The sequence below is a fragment of the Amblyomma mixtum genome, chromosome 2 (assembly GCF_055824585.1).
Source record: "Amblyomma mixtum isolate Tamu chromosome 2, ASM5582458v1, whole genome shotgun sequence".
NCBI lineage: Eukaryota > Metazoa > Arthropoda > Arachnida > Ixodida > Ixodidae > Amblyomma > Amblyomma mixtum.
The window spans coordinates 113519531-113533296 of NC_143013.1; the positions used below are offsets into that span (position 1 = coordinate 113519531).

The window sequence follows — 13766 nt, forward strand, 5'->3', positions numbered from 1 at the left end:
AACAAAAATCGACAAGGAAATATGCATTCTTCTTCATATACGTTACCTCCCTTTATCACACCAAAAGCAAATACTTTCAAGGGTGATCTAGGGGAAACGAATTAAAGCTCAAGGAAAGATCTTTTGAGGTAATGCTCAAAATTCCCTTTTCTGGGGATTAGTCGTAAAATAGGTTGGCTGCCTTTGTGCGTACACCTAAAAAGAAATTAACTGAACGAATAGTATTACCTTCGAGTTGAAAGTATAGCTACCACTTGTCCATTTCACACTGGTGTCGCCTTGGAACCTCATCTGCTTCGTGAAGGCCACAAGCATCAGAGTCATAATGTGATGAGTCTGAGCGTACCAAAACCAAGGAGATCGTTAACGTTTTGGGGTAGCTCGTTAATTGTCGTCCCCACCGGCCAAGCCAAGAACTTTGACAGGTGACTTTGACAGAACTTTGACCATCTAGATTCATCGTCATGGTTATGTCCATTGCGCATAGGTCAAGGTAATGCCTTTGCTGTTTGTGTAATTTCCCGTCTATTCTGTTAGTCTTGAGGGCAGTGTCGTGAGGCTGAGATGTCCTCTCTAAAAAGGTCTTTGCTCTGGCAACTTCCTTCGATAAAATGGCGGATGCAAGGTGCTGCTTCAATGGCACACTGACAAGAAAATTGCCCTTCGTTGCAAGGGTACCTCCTGTATACTTACGGCCTCGAGGCATCAACGTCAGATAAACAACTCCTCTTCTTCAGATCGCCTTCACACTCGCCCAGAAGACGTATCTAGTCCGAACAATATTAGCGAAAATGAATGGCGTTCTTCGGCCACAGATGCGCTTGCGCCCTAAAAATCTATCATCATCATTAGTGAGGAGAAAGGAGGGGGGGGGGGGTGTCCAGTGAAATCCTAGCAAACTTCCTAAATATAAGTTTTCTGTTCCGAAGATCGCTCCTTTTTAGAACGAAACCAACAAACTTCATAAGGCTTTATACCTGTGTTCAGGACAGCCCAGATGTGAGAGAGAAGTCCATAAGTTGTGTTCCTATGTCGTCTCCCAGAAAATCGGAGTGAGAAAGATGAGCAGCCATCGGGATCCTAGGGTGGTATTCTCCCGGTGTCGCCTTTTGCGACATGTAGCATTAGGGCGGAGCCTAAAAAAGTGTGTACAGTTGCTCGAAGAAACGCAAAACGCCGCCGGCACTTTCGTCGGCGGTGCTTTCATTCACTCCGAGAAGCGACAATTTACCACTGCTGAACCACTAGCAGCAGTAGTTTCGTACCTTTGATAGCAAGAATATTTGCCATCACATGACGTCTAATCATCAAAAAATACTTGCAAATTTAATATAAACTCGCTTTACTTCATTTAAGTCAATAAAACACCGCGAAAAAGCTCCAAATTTATTTTTGTTTCGTTCCGGACGGTTGTGCTAGGTTTCGGCTGCGTTTCGGGCAGTTGCAGACGGTAGCAGTGTAGCATGAGGTCCCATTAGGCTTGCGCGCTCCAGAATCGAGAGCGTATCTCAAAAACTAGGTTGAATCGCAGCTTAAACTTTATCGTCGAAGCAAGGTAAATCAAAGCGAAAAGCAACAACACCAGTAGGTGCCGGTAGACATGCCGACCGGAATCGCAAGTAATGCTGAATTGGCTGAAGCGGGCGGCTCTCGCTTGGAAGAACGTCGCCATATTTTCACGCTAAGGGCGCAAAAGCCGCAACTGCCGATTGCGTTCGTACGCTAACGCTATTTCCCCATTAGCGTTCTACGCATGCGCACTCTGGACCCGCTATTCCGCGATGCACGCAATTAGGCAAATCCCGCCATACTAAAACTCTCTAATGTTCAGTTGTAGGTTTGTAAAAGTCGTCACATTGCTTTAAATCCTCTTTGGCTCCTGCATACACTGTTTCGTTGCACTGACGTGCATTAAAACGTCACGTAGATGCGAGCGCAAGCGCTGCCAAGGCCATCTCGTCGCAGCGGGCAACGTCTACTTCGTCTTCTGTTTACGACGATGCAAAGTAAGTTCGCATGGCGAGTGGCAGTCCGGCTCAGCAGACGGTAGCCACAGTGCTGTGCTCTTCGACAGCCGGTAATGACACCGACAAGATTCGTCGACCAAGGCAAACTGGTCGCGATGTCCGCGGACACGCCACTCTTCTTCGCAACACAAAAACGAGAGTGGGATCCATGGCGTCTAGTATCAATTTCGTAGCCCGTCGCCCGCGTGAATCGCTTCAGCGCATTCCGTTGTTCGACTAAGCGTAGTAAATTGGGGCGACATCACGATGACGTAGCAGAAAGGCGGATCCGTGTCGTCACGCCACCGTCACCGCGGCTCGAGCCAATCAGCGAAGAGCGAATGCGACATGTCGCAAAAGGGGACACCGGGAGAATACCACCCCTAGTCGCTTTCCTCAATCAGCAAGTCCGATTATTCGCAGTCGTCATCACTCGGAGCACGGCTTAAGCAGAACTTAAGTAAGCGGGTGGTTCATTCTCGGCGTCGCTTCTTGAAGAACGGTTTAATGAAGAGGCACTAAGGGAGTATTGTTAATCTACGGCGGGTGCATCTGACATGGAAGAGTCGTTCCATTGTGCTTGTTCTCGTCTGTGGCATAACATTATCGGCGTTCTGGTGACATCGGGAGCCTCTCTTCATCAAAGAATATATTTTTTACTGCAAGCGAGAAAAAAGTCGCAACTTTTCAGATGCACAGTTATTGTCAACTCCGCCAACCCTCCACAGAGAGCAAAAGTAATGCTCCAGGATTTGGAATGTGTCGGCCAGAAACCAAAATTGTGGGATTACCAGCTTGAACATTCACTTACGTTCAATTCTCACACGCGCATATAATACAAAAATTGTCTGTGTATTAATGCAGTTACGAAAACATTTCTTCGTGGAAATAATGTGCAGTTTCTTTAGAGAAGAAATTACCTGTAACCATAATCGTAGCGAAACCGTATGCCAAGCGCAGCAGTCCGTGAGGCTGACCATGCTGATCACGCTCTTTTTCTTTCGTTAGTTTATTGTGATTAGTATGCATGGTGTGCATTGCACGTGCATCCTTTGTTCATCAAGTTTGCGCTTGTCCGCATCTTGGATGACCAGGACAATCACTGGCATGTCATATCCGTTAAGGACAAACGTTACTTCCGCGTAATACGAAGGACTACGACAACAAAGCAGGTAAACACAGTGGATCACTGCCTGCAGATTCTCATGCTTGACCGAAAGCAGTCATATTTCGTAGCCTTCCCTATTTCTGGCATTGAACATGGCAGAATTTTTAATTCTCGCACTATATTGCAACTGAACAAACTCAGGAACAGCTACGGCAGCGTGTAAAGAGGGTCCCGTTACCGCAGGCGACCGTGGAGGAAAGCTCTAAAGACCAATCGTTATTGCAGAAAAGCTAGGCAGCGGTTCTACTCTGTCGACCCGAGTTTCACGTAGCGAAAGCTCCATAAGCATGATTAAATATGGTTTATTTTTGGTACAGTCGGGGACAAAAGTCTCCGGAGTACGTGTTCCGCAAACGAAGCTTATAAGGGTAGACGTAGAGGCTAGTTGGTGAACCATGATTCTTTAAAACAGCGCAAAAGACAGGGACACAGATAGAAAAGACACACACATGAAGCTTATAACTCTGCTATCAGACAGCGGCTGGAGACCGCATTTGTGGAGATGAAAGAACAAAAATTTAACTTTTACCTTCACAAGTGTGGTTCCAGCTGCCGACTAATAGCAGATCTATCGGCTTCGTTAGAGGAACGCGTGGTCCGGAGACTTTTGTCCCCGACTGTACATCTTTTATTGTTTCTTAATTCCCCCCAGCACTTCCCAGGCGCCTATTCGTCTTCATTGATTGGCTTCATGGAGACAAAGACTGATCAATGGTCAGGCCCATGCCAAGGACTAAGCTCTAGACCCATTACCATAGCCTGACGAAGAAAACGGGATGGTTGCAGATGTGGAGCAAAAACACACACAGCAAACACACTGCCAAACGGGTTATCGGTAAACTTGGTGAAACTGGTGCGTAGCGGTGGCACTTCTTCTCTAACGAATCGCGTAAATCGTCTCTCTGTCGGCAGCGATGTCTAACTGCGGCTTAAAATCGGCGGTAGAAGTATTTGAGGCCGAAGTGTAAGGTCAGAGGTCAAGGTCAAATTTGACGGTCACAGTTCAAGAAGAAAGGCTGTCCACTAAGTGTATCACGCATGGTTAGTTATACATGGTCTGTTCTGAAAGTAGTAGGACTCATTTTTTTAAACAAAATTTATTCAAGAGAATAGTACAAACGATTACAATTTTTCAAGGTAGCAGCACCCTTCCGCACCTACACGCTGCTGCCAATGAGTTTTACAGTTTTCGTACGCCTCCAGGAACGCCTGGACCCGAATGCTGTTTAGCTCCCTCGTCACGGCCTGTTGAACCACCTCTACCGATCCGTGATGTTTCCCCTCGAGCGTCGATTTTATTCTCGGGAATAGAAAAAAGTCTTTCGGGGCCAAGTCGAGGCTGTAGGGTGGCTGAGGCAGCGTTGCCGCCTTGTGCTGGGCAAAAAACCGGGGTCCTCATTCAGATGATGAAGATCCTACCGGTTGGCCTTTTCCTCCTCTGACAACACTCCCGGCACCAACTTCGCGCACGCTTTCCTAATGGATAGGTTTTCTGTCACGATCTCAAAAACTTGGGTTTGAGGAATGCTCAAGTCATCAGCAATCATTCTGATACTCATTGTACGATCACTATTAAGTAAATGTTTCCCTCGCTACACATCTTCGTTGGTCTTGCTGGTCGAAGGACGTCTGAAGCGGTCGTCTTCCTCCACTGTTTCTTTACCTTCTCGGAAAAGCTTGTGCCACTCAAAAGACACTTGATCTACCCATGGAAGCGTCACCGTAGGCCTCCTTAATCATGTTGTGAGTCTCTATGCCCGTTTTACCAAGATTTACTCAAAATTTGATCGCGTATCGCCGATCCAGTAAACGCTGGACGATTTTGCGTGACGAGACGTTTCGACAAGGGTTCACAGTACAAGCGACCTCCTCTCTTCAACGGCCGAGAGCCGACTGCCGATTTTCCCCAGCATTCCCAATATCCCCCTTCAACGATCCTGCGCGTGCAGACCACCTCTCGTCCGCCCGTTCGCCCAGGAAAAAACCAGTCCTGCTACTTTCAGAACAGACCCTGTATGTGCATACCAACACTAGCCGCCATATATATAAAGGTCGTTTCAAGATCATTCGGAGGCTCACGGTGGAATGCCTCCTAGCTAAAGTAGTGCAGCTTTCGCCACAAAAGATCAGAGGTATGAAATATTTTATGGTCTTCTGCGTGGAGAGAGGTTCGGCAGTAAAATGCTGCATCTCGAAAGTGCTGCTTCCGCCATTAGCCTGACTCTCCCTGTTGGTTCGGCAGGAAAAGAGCTATAAATTAGAATTTATTGCCCTTTTATTTTCAGTATTAGTTTCCAGTAGCCCTCCTTGGTACCTAATTATGATCTATGGCAGACAATGTGCCCGGCGAGTTATATGTATTGACTATGAACAAACCGTTTACGGAGATGCAGATTCGCAATTAAAATTATTTCCGCGTTGCCTCGCCGCATACTCATTACTCATTCCTTGCAGCACATAGAGCGCGCTTGACCGCTCATGCTTTCATGCTCTTGGCTGATTTGTGTTGCCTGACAGCGCAGAAATAAAATTTTTGGCTCCCAAAATGCATCCATGACTGTACTTATGCATTGACAGATCGACCAGGTTAAGGCCGACAAAATACTGCCAGCACGAACATGTACACAATGAATAGCGTGGAGTTCGGTCCAGAAAAGTAATTATTCCTGCATGGCTTCCTGGTTGCCACAAAGAAAAAGAACAATCAGGCCTCTGCCAAGAAGAACTATTACTCAACACTGAGCATGCAGCTCGGGCACGTGTACCGAAAAAATTCGAGCGTTACTCTGATTGTTGTATATCTTATGACACAATATCTGTTGTGCACTTTTGCCTACCAATTAACATCAACAAGATTTGTTTACACTGCAACAGTATGTGCAGCACAAAAGTCAGTAGGCAACTAGCACATATAAGACGGACGATTCCCTCATTTCAAGCGGTAAGTTGCAAGAAGCGAAAGTGCACAATATTGGAAAGTGAGATGCAAGGAGCTTCAGCGGGGCAACATCTTCCTTCAATAACAAGTTCTTGCGCAGCAGGTGCCTTGCACTCAAATATCTCTATGCGTGAGTGAAACTTTTTTTTGTGCTTTTCTGTGTCTGAAGCTGTTGCGAATTGCTACTGTAATACGAAACCCATATTCTAAATATTGTATAGCACCTGCCTAAGGAACTCTGAAAGCTAGTGCATCACACTTTGTGGGCTGCATATTTAGCCTCAACAAACCTACTTCAGCACTGGAAGAAAACCAAGACAAAGTGGCCAACATTGTAAGGGATCGGTAGTGTACGCGGGGTCATCGGAACGCGGCTGGGGGCGCTCAAAGCGAAGCGTCTCCTTCCTTGGAACGCGGCCGCTCGCGAACGCGCCGGGAAGTACGGGTGTCCCACCCCCCCGCGGTACCGATTCGCGCACGTGCTGGCACGAATGTGTATTTGTGTTTGTTTTTATTTTTATTTTGCGGTGGAGAGTATGTTCTACTCCGCACGTGCTGGCACGACCGTGCGTTTGTGTTTGTGGAAAGAGCGTTTTGCCCTACGGAAGCTGGAGGGCTGGCCAGGCTCGTTAAACCAATCATGTGAACATTGTAACATGATTGGAAGTGACCAAATGTGGGCCGGGCCTTTAGGTCTTTAAAACCGGGCCCCAGAGCCGGAAGCGGGGTTCTGCGCTAAGGACAGGTGCTATGCATCTTCGGCTACGCCGAGTAGGGGCCTCCCCTAGTGTTAGCCATTTCCTCCTTTTTGTTGTTTGTATTTTTGCCGTTTAATTTGTCTCTAGTGCCTTAACTTGTATCTATTGTAAATATTTGTATATAAAACTTCAAGTATTCGCCTTACTCCTGCATCTCAACTCATCGTGAGACCGTCTCTGACGAGGCACCCCTGGTGCGAAGATCAAGCTTCAGTCTTCGAGTTGAACAAACCGTCTCTGGCGGGGCACCCCTGGTGCAAGGAAAGAGAACCTGAAATTTACTAACATGGAGTTTGACAAAGCACGTATGTATGCCTCTTTTAGTCTCCTGTAATTTGGGAACCAGAATTCGAGCCAGTAATATTACTTTTTTTCTTAAAGTGTTCCATAGGGCCCAAAGCTCTCTAGCACACAAAGCTGCAAGTGCACGCTTCTCGGGGCTGGCCTGCCAACCTGGCGGCCGCCGGCGGATTGTTTGTATTGTTTGTTGACGTCCATCCTAAGCCTTGGGATAGAGTACCGCTGGCAGGTATCGAGTCGTTGATAGAAGCAATAACAGCAACACAAAAAATTTCTTCCCATAGCCACATTTCTGCTGCTCCGTTGCGGCTCGCCTGGCCTCTGCAAGCTCCACTCCTGAAGGCGTCGACGAAACGGAGCATTTCTTTATTTTACTATTTCCACATTAAAACAGAGATGAGAGCTGCATCTCAGCGCTAGCCAGTTCCTAAGCGCACTCAGCTTCGGCATAGATGCCAAACAGGCTAGGCGTGGCTAGGCAGCGCGCAATGTGCCGCCCGGCGCGCCCCCGGGCGGCGTCGTTGCCGACAGCTCGGCTCGCTCGCCGATTTACTCAGAAGCTTGCAACTTGCGCTCGCAAGACTGAAAAATCGAGGAGTGAGCGACTGGCCGGTGACTGAGAGAGACACGTTTCAAATACAGATCTCTACATGCCTTTTTTTTTGTTATGATAAATGCAGTCATTTCTTTGACCTGAACAGTGTTTGTACTAACAGGTATTGGTATTGTTTTTCGAAGAACTGCTAAATATAGTTTTTTCCTTACCCATTTCCTCAATGCCCCCTAGGTGGAAGTAAGTTTTCGTAAGAAAATGAAAGTAAGCAAATTTTACCCCACATTACATTGGGATATCAGCTGCGGTGCGGCGACTCTTGAGCTCATCCCTGACGCCGACATCAGCGTTTGTGACGCCATGCTGAGAACATCAATTCGAGTGCAGGCCGAAACGACCTGCTCGTCTTTCTCGGAACGATATGAACTCGAAAACACTGTTGTCGCGATTCGCTTCCATGTGGGCTCTTGCTTGTGAAAGTACACGCGAACAGGATGCGTGCTCGTCTTGCACTCCGGAGACCCTGGTTCGATTCGCAACTTGACAAATTGACAACTTGACAAGGTTTTCATTGATTTCTTTACTTTTTATTTGTTTATTTCATTTTTCACTTTTTGTTAATTTTTACTTTTGCTTTCTATTTACTGTTACTTTTTAATCATTTATGTCTTATTTTTTAATTCTTTTGTTGATTTTTTTTATTTTCCCGTCAGGGAAGAGAGGAAGATGGGAGTGAACGAAGACGCCGTATTCACTAGACGTGCATTTCCTCATTCGAAACCATCGACCTGCTATGGCGGAGATTGCACAGCGGCTCTAGTCTCGAGAGCCATTTAATCGTACGAGGCCAGATTCATGCCGGCTGACCACGGCAGTGCCGTGTGTATGTACATAGCGTTTAGTGTGTTTTGTTGAGCGTTTGCTTTGTTGAACGTTATGTGTCAAAGTCAGGCAATGCAGAAAAAATAGAGCGGCATGGCAGAGTGGTTACCGTGCTCGTCTTGCACTCCGGAGACCCTCGTTCGATTCGCAACTTGGCAAATTTCCTACTCGGTTTTGCTTTTTATTTGATTATTTTACTTGCAGTATCACTGTACCATCCATTTAATTGGGCGCATGGTTACTAGCCAACGTACAATTCGCCCAGTTTGAAATTCGCGCACTGTGACGTCACCACCGTTTCGACCAATTGAGAAGCTGACATTTCTGTGGACAACTCCTGCTTAGAACGGTGAGGCATTAAAGGCTTCCGCCTAAAAAGTTCAGAGTAACGGAACGGTTTCCAAGAAATTACAAGCAAAACAGGAGACGACGGAAAGTTAGGTTTGATGGTGAGATTAAGAGTCTGGGGGATAAGGTTGTCCAAGCTGCCACAGGGTATGGTTAAATGGAGAGATATGGGAGAGGTCTTTCGCCTGCAGTGAGCATAGTCACGCTGATGAAGATGATGATGATGATGATGCCTTGGCTAACCACTGCTTCTTCTTCCTGACCACTTCTCTTCTGCCAATCCCACATATGTGTAGCATTTTATTATAACATGTATAATCTTCTGATTAATTTTCAGAACTTCCTGCCATGCCTCTACGGGAAGACAGGGAGCAAAGAGACGCTAAGGAGAAATAAAAGATTGACTCGAAATATTGCCGTTTTTAACCATTCAGACCCCGGCAAAGGAAAAGGTTCTCATGGATTCTATTCGGCTGCTTGGCAGTGAATGTTTCCAAGCCTGGAAATGCATCCTTTCACCTGGATTTATTGTTCACGTACACACTTCATCCATGCTGTTTTCATCCTGTCGTGCTCGTTTCTACTTTACACACCATAACACTCTTTCACCCTCTCACCAACGCCTTTATTTTGGTTCATAGTTATTTTTCATTCTGCATGTACATTCTCGCACACGGACCTCTTTAAGAATATAATAAATAAATCTGGTTTTGAGGAAAGCAAATAACGCAGTAACTGTCTCACATATTTACGGTAGCCAGCCAACCGCGCTTTGAGGGAGGGGATAAAGGAGGGAGTGAAAGTAGAAAGATGGTTTGGTTTTGTTTATGGGGTTTAACGTCCCAAAGCGACTATGGCTATGAGAGGCGCCGTAGTGGAGGGCTCCGGAAATTTCGACCACCTGTGGTTCTTTAACGTGCACTGACATCGCACAGTACACGGGCCTCTCGAATTTCTCCTCCAAAGAAATTCTAGCCGCCGCGGCCGGGATCGAACCCGCGTCTTTTGGGTCAGCAGCCGAGCACCATAACCACTTAGCCACCGCGGCGGCGAAAGCGGGGCCGTAGTTGTGGTCTCCGGAATAATTTTGACCATCTGGAGATCATTAAAGTCCACTGACATCGCACACAGCACGGGCTCCTTTTGCGTTTGCAAGGGGTTTTAATAACTACAACACTATAAATGGAAGGAAACGATTTTTGCTAGCCCCGGAATCTGGTATCGCTGCTGGAAGCACCTGAGCTGGGGCAGCGGAAATGAAGGATAGCAGGCAGTGTGTAGAAGTGAACTGAAAGAGGTGAGAGGACAGTCAGAAAGGATCTCTGCGTTTCACCTCCATTCAAACGCGGCCACCCACGTCGGGTTCGAACCGCTGTACTCTGGCTCAATATACGAGCGCATTAACCACTGAGCGATCTCCCTCGCCTTAGCGGGGGTTGATTCTTAGTTTTCAGTTTTTGTTTTCTTGCGAACGCAACACTATAAGCTAGGTTTGACCGATTTCGCGGAGCCCTGGAGAGCCCCAAATGCGCATGCGCGAGCAGCGAGTGTCAGACACTTACTGCGTAACTTCCTTTCCTCAAACACAATTTTAATTTTATGCATTACGGCCGCTCTTTCTCTTTCTTACAGCTCTCAGTTACAGCTGCTTCTCTCGAGCGGTGGGAGACCGTGCTGGCTAGCTCTGACCCCAGAACGCAAGTTTTGGCGGTGGAGTGGGCTGACAAAGTCGTCGAGGGCTATGTACTCTCGACCACTTATCGCGACCTCTTGCCAAGCTCTTTCCGGCGAATAAAATGTTTTACAATCAATTCTCTTTCTTCTTTCACTCCCACTTCTTCCCTTCCTCTACAAACAGATGACGGGTGTGCATCTAGATATATGAGACAGTTACTGCGTAATTTCCTTTCCTCAAATACAATTTTAATTTTCTTCATTACGGCTCCTCTTTCTCTTCTTTCACTCCGCCTTCTTCCCTTCCTGTAGGTGCGGTTCACGTGCCACCGAGATGACAGAGAATTACTGCGCCATTTCCTTTCCTCAAAAAGTGTTCCGTTCGAAGGGCAAGGCATCGCGCCGAACGGGTAGGTGGCGTTCCATGGACTCCCCGGCAGTGCTACAACGCGCTGTCGCGTTCCGCAGTTAATTATTAGTTATGCATCAATCAGTAATTAGCCATTAATTAGTAAATTGCCATTACTTGGTAATTATTACTTAAATATTTGTGACGTCATGCAGTGGTGGCGTCACCAGGACCACAGAGGCAGACAAAGTGGTGCGGAAAATGCCTTCGTCTCTACGCACTTTAGACAATCAAGGTGCCCCCTGAGATGCCGCCGCCGCTGCAATTGTCGCGCCATTGCTAGCGCAATTCTACTCGGGATGGCGATTGGTCAAATCACAGCCATTTTTTTTTTGTTTCCCATGAAAAACCCAGCGATGTCTCTGATTGCCCTGTTGTTTGTGTGCGCGAGCTCAGTGATGTGACTCTGTTTCGTTTTATGCGAAGCATACTACTTTAGCTATCACTTCAGCCCTTCACCGTGGTTATGCGCCTCCAAATCACGTGATACATGACGTCACACCACGTGACACGATGACGTCACGACAGTAGAGAAACGGGGGCCCACCTCGCACCGTCGCTGTGGTTGTGCGCCTCCAAATGACGTGATACATGACGTCACACCACGTGACACGATGACGTCACGACAGTGGAGAAACGGGGGCCCACCTCGCGCCGTCGCTGTGGTTGTGCGCCTCCAAATCACGTGATACATGACGTCACACCACGTGACACGATGACGTCACGACAGTGGAGAAACGGGGGCGCACCTCGCGCCGTCGCTGTGGTTGTGCGCCTCCAAATTACGCGACACGATGATGCTTCGCATTCTCCAGGCTTAACCAAGTTAAGCCTCAGCCATTTTTTTTTTAAAGCAAATGCGATCAATGAGTGTACTGCCTTGATGGAAGGACATTCCAAAAGGTACTTTTCCAGTACCTTTGGGAATGTCCTTCCCCAAAGGCAGTACCCTCCATCCCCAACCCCACTCATTCTTCCTGGGAGGCTGCTTTACGGAGCGCTCAGCCCAACGGCCCGAAATGGCTGGTGGATCGGGCTTTACGTGAAGCACAAGCCCGTGGACTCCTGGACCAGTAGGGGACCACCCTGGAAGGTTTGTTTTTGTAATAAAGTTGTTTCCATCCATCCATCTTACCTCTTATCTCCACATGGGGGAATGACAAAGCTGTTCGTTTTGGTTGCTCTATATGTAGTATGCGATTTCACTCGTGAATGAATAGTTGGATGCCTGCGTCTGGTGCGTCGTTCTGGTTAAGTCTCCCGTGCTTGCCCTATTCACGCAATCATGATTTTTAACTGGCAGTAACGCCTGAAAAGCTCGAATGTCCAGCACATTGGTATGCTACGCTCTGACCTCTTGGACAAGGCGCTCTGAATCACAAAAAGGTTTATTGCTTAAATAGTGGATAGGGACTGGCGACAGCGGATGAAAAGCAAACACTGCTGCAGACATTTCAGAAAAAAGATTTACTTTCTCGTCAAGCATTGGTGCCAAAACCACAGGGGCCACCTAGGCGTTGGCTATGACATTTTCGACCGGCGCAGGCCCGTTCTCCAGGTGACGTCTGATCCAGCCCATGTAGTGTGAGACGTCGGTGTTGAAAGAGGTCTTGTTTTTATCGCATTCCTTGTTTCCCCAGCTAACGATTCCAATCTGCGAGACAAAAGAACATTTGGGATCAGAGGGAATACATGAACGTGTCATTATTTCTCATACAATAAGGGTGAAGAGAATGCTGCGCATGAAAGATGCATGGTGCAATGTAAGTATTTTAGTGTACATTTCCCGTACAGTATTTAGAAAGCCGATCATTATGTTTTACCTTTCATACGATAGGCTCCCACCCTGAAATGAGTATTTATGGAGTGAAATCAGAAGGGGACACTTCCCAGGAAACGCAAAACATCTTAGAAACATCCTGAAACAACTCGAAATGGCTTCACATGTCTTGCGCTACGTCGGAGCGTCTCGCAGACGTCGACGGCAAAATTTTTCGGAAACTTCTTTCAGACAGATGCTGCAATACGTTTATAAGGACGAGTTGTCAAAATGCTTAACTCAAGATCACGTTAAGAAGACGCGCCTATAGTTCAGGAAACTGGCAGAAAGCTGCCCCCGTGGATTAAAGATGATGCATATCACGGCAAGTGCGTTGAACCTTCACATCATTTATTTCAAACAATCAAAGGAACATATGCAAGTACAACGCCTAAACTACTTGATGGGTATGCTTCACAGCGATATTGGCACTCCACGTTTTAAACAGCAGACGCACCGGTGCAAAAACCCCACTTGGTACTGGAACTATGAAACCGCGTTTTGTCCTATGCACTCCGAAATCACGTCGCGCACAACTAGCTTTCCACTTCTAAGGCAGGACTAAGGTAAGCGAATTATGAAATTTGTTTCCTGTTGCGAACACGTCTTCATTCGGCCTCGGCTGGCCACGAGCAGCGAATGCTGCTGTCGCGCCATCGCTGCCTTCTTCCGTGCCACCTTCGCTAAGTTTGTGCAGTCCTCACGCACTGTACGCCAGTTTCCATTTTTTTGTGGTGCAAGCATTAACCTTAGTGCGGCTAAGCCGCTAATATGCCAGTTTAAACCGTCGGCTAGTGTGTCCTTCTTTGTATGCAAATCACAAAGCTGTGACAGCCGTCGTTCTCATTCGAAAATGTAACGTTGGATGCATTGAATTAGGGCGTTTCCGTGTCTTTGAGCTGTCGTCAGGC

General features: G+C 47.2%; 1 protein-coding gene across 1 annotated transcript in view; it reads right to left on the reverse strand.

The window, feature by feature from the left end:
- Positions 1 to 12493: 12493 nt before the first annotated feature.
- LOC149360625 (complement factor B-like) overlaps positions 12494 to 13766 on the reverse strand; it is a 205803-nt gene continuing 204530 nt past the window's right edge. The window contains exon 19 of the mRNA XM_089572417.1: positions 12494 to 12690. Within this exon, the coding sequence (XP_089428543.1) occupies positions 12547 to 12690 (144 nt within the window). The 3' untranslated portion in view covers positions 12494 to 12546. The remainder of the gene's footprint in view (positions 12691 to 13766) is intronic.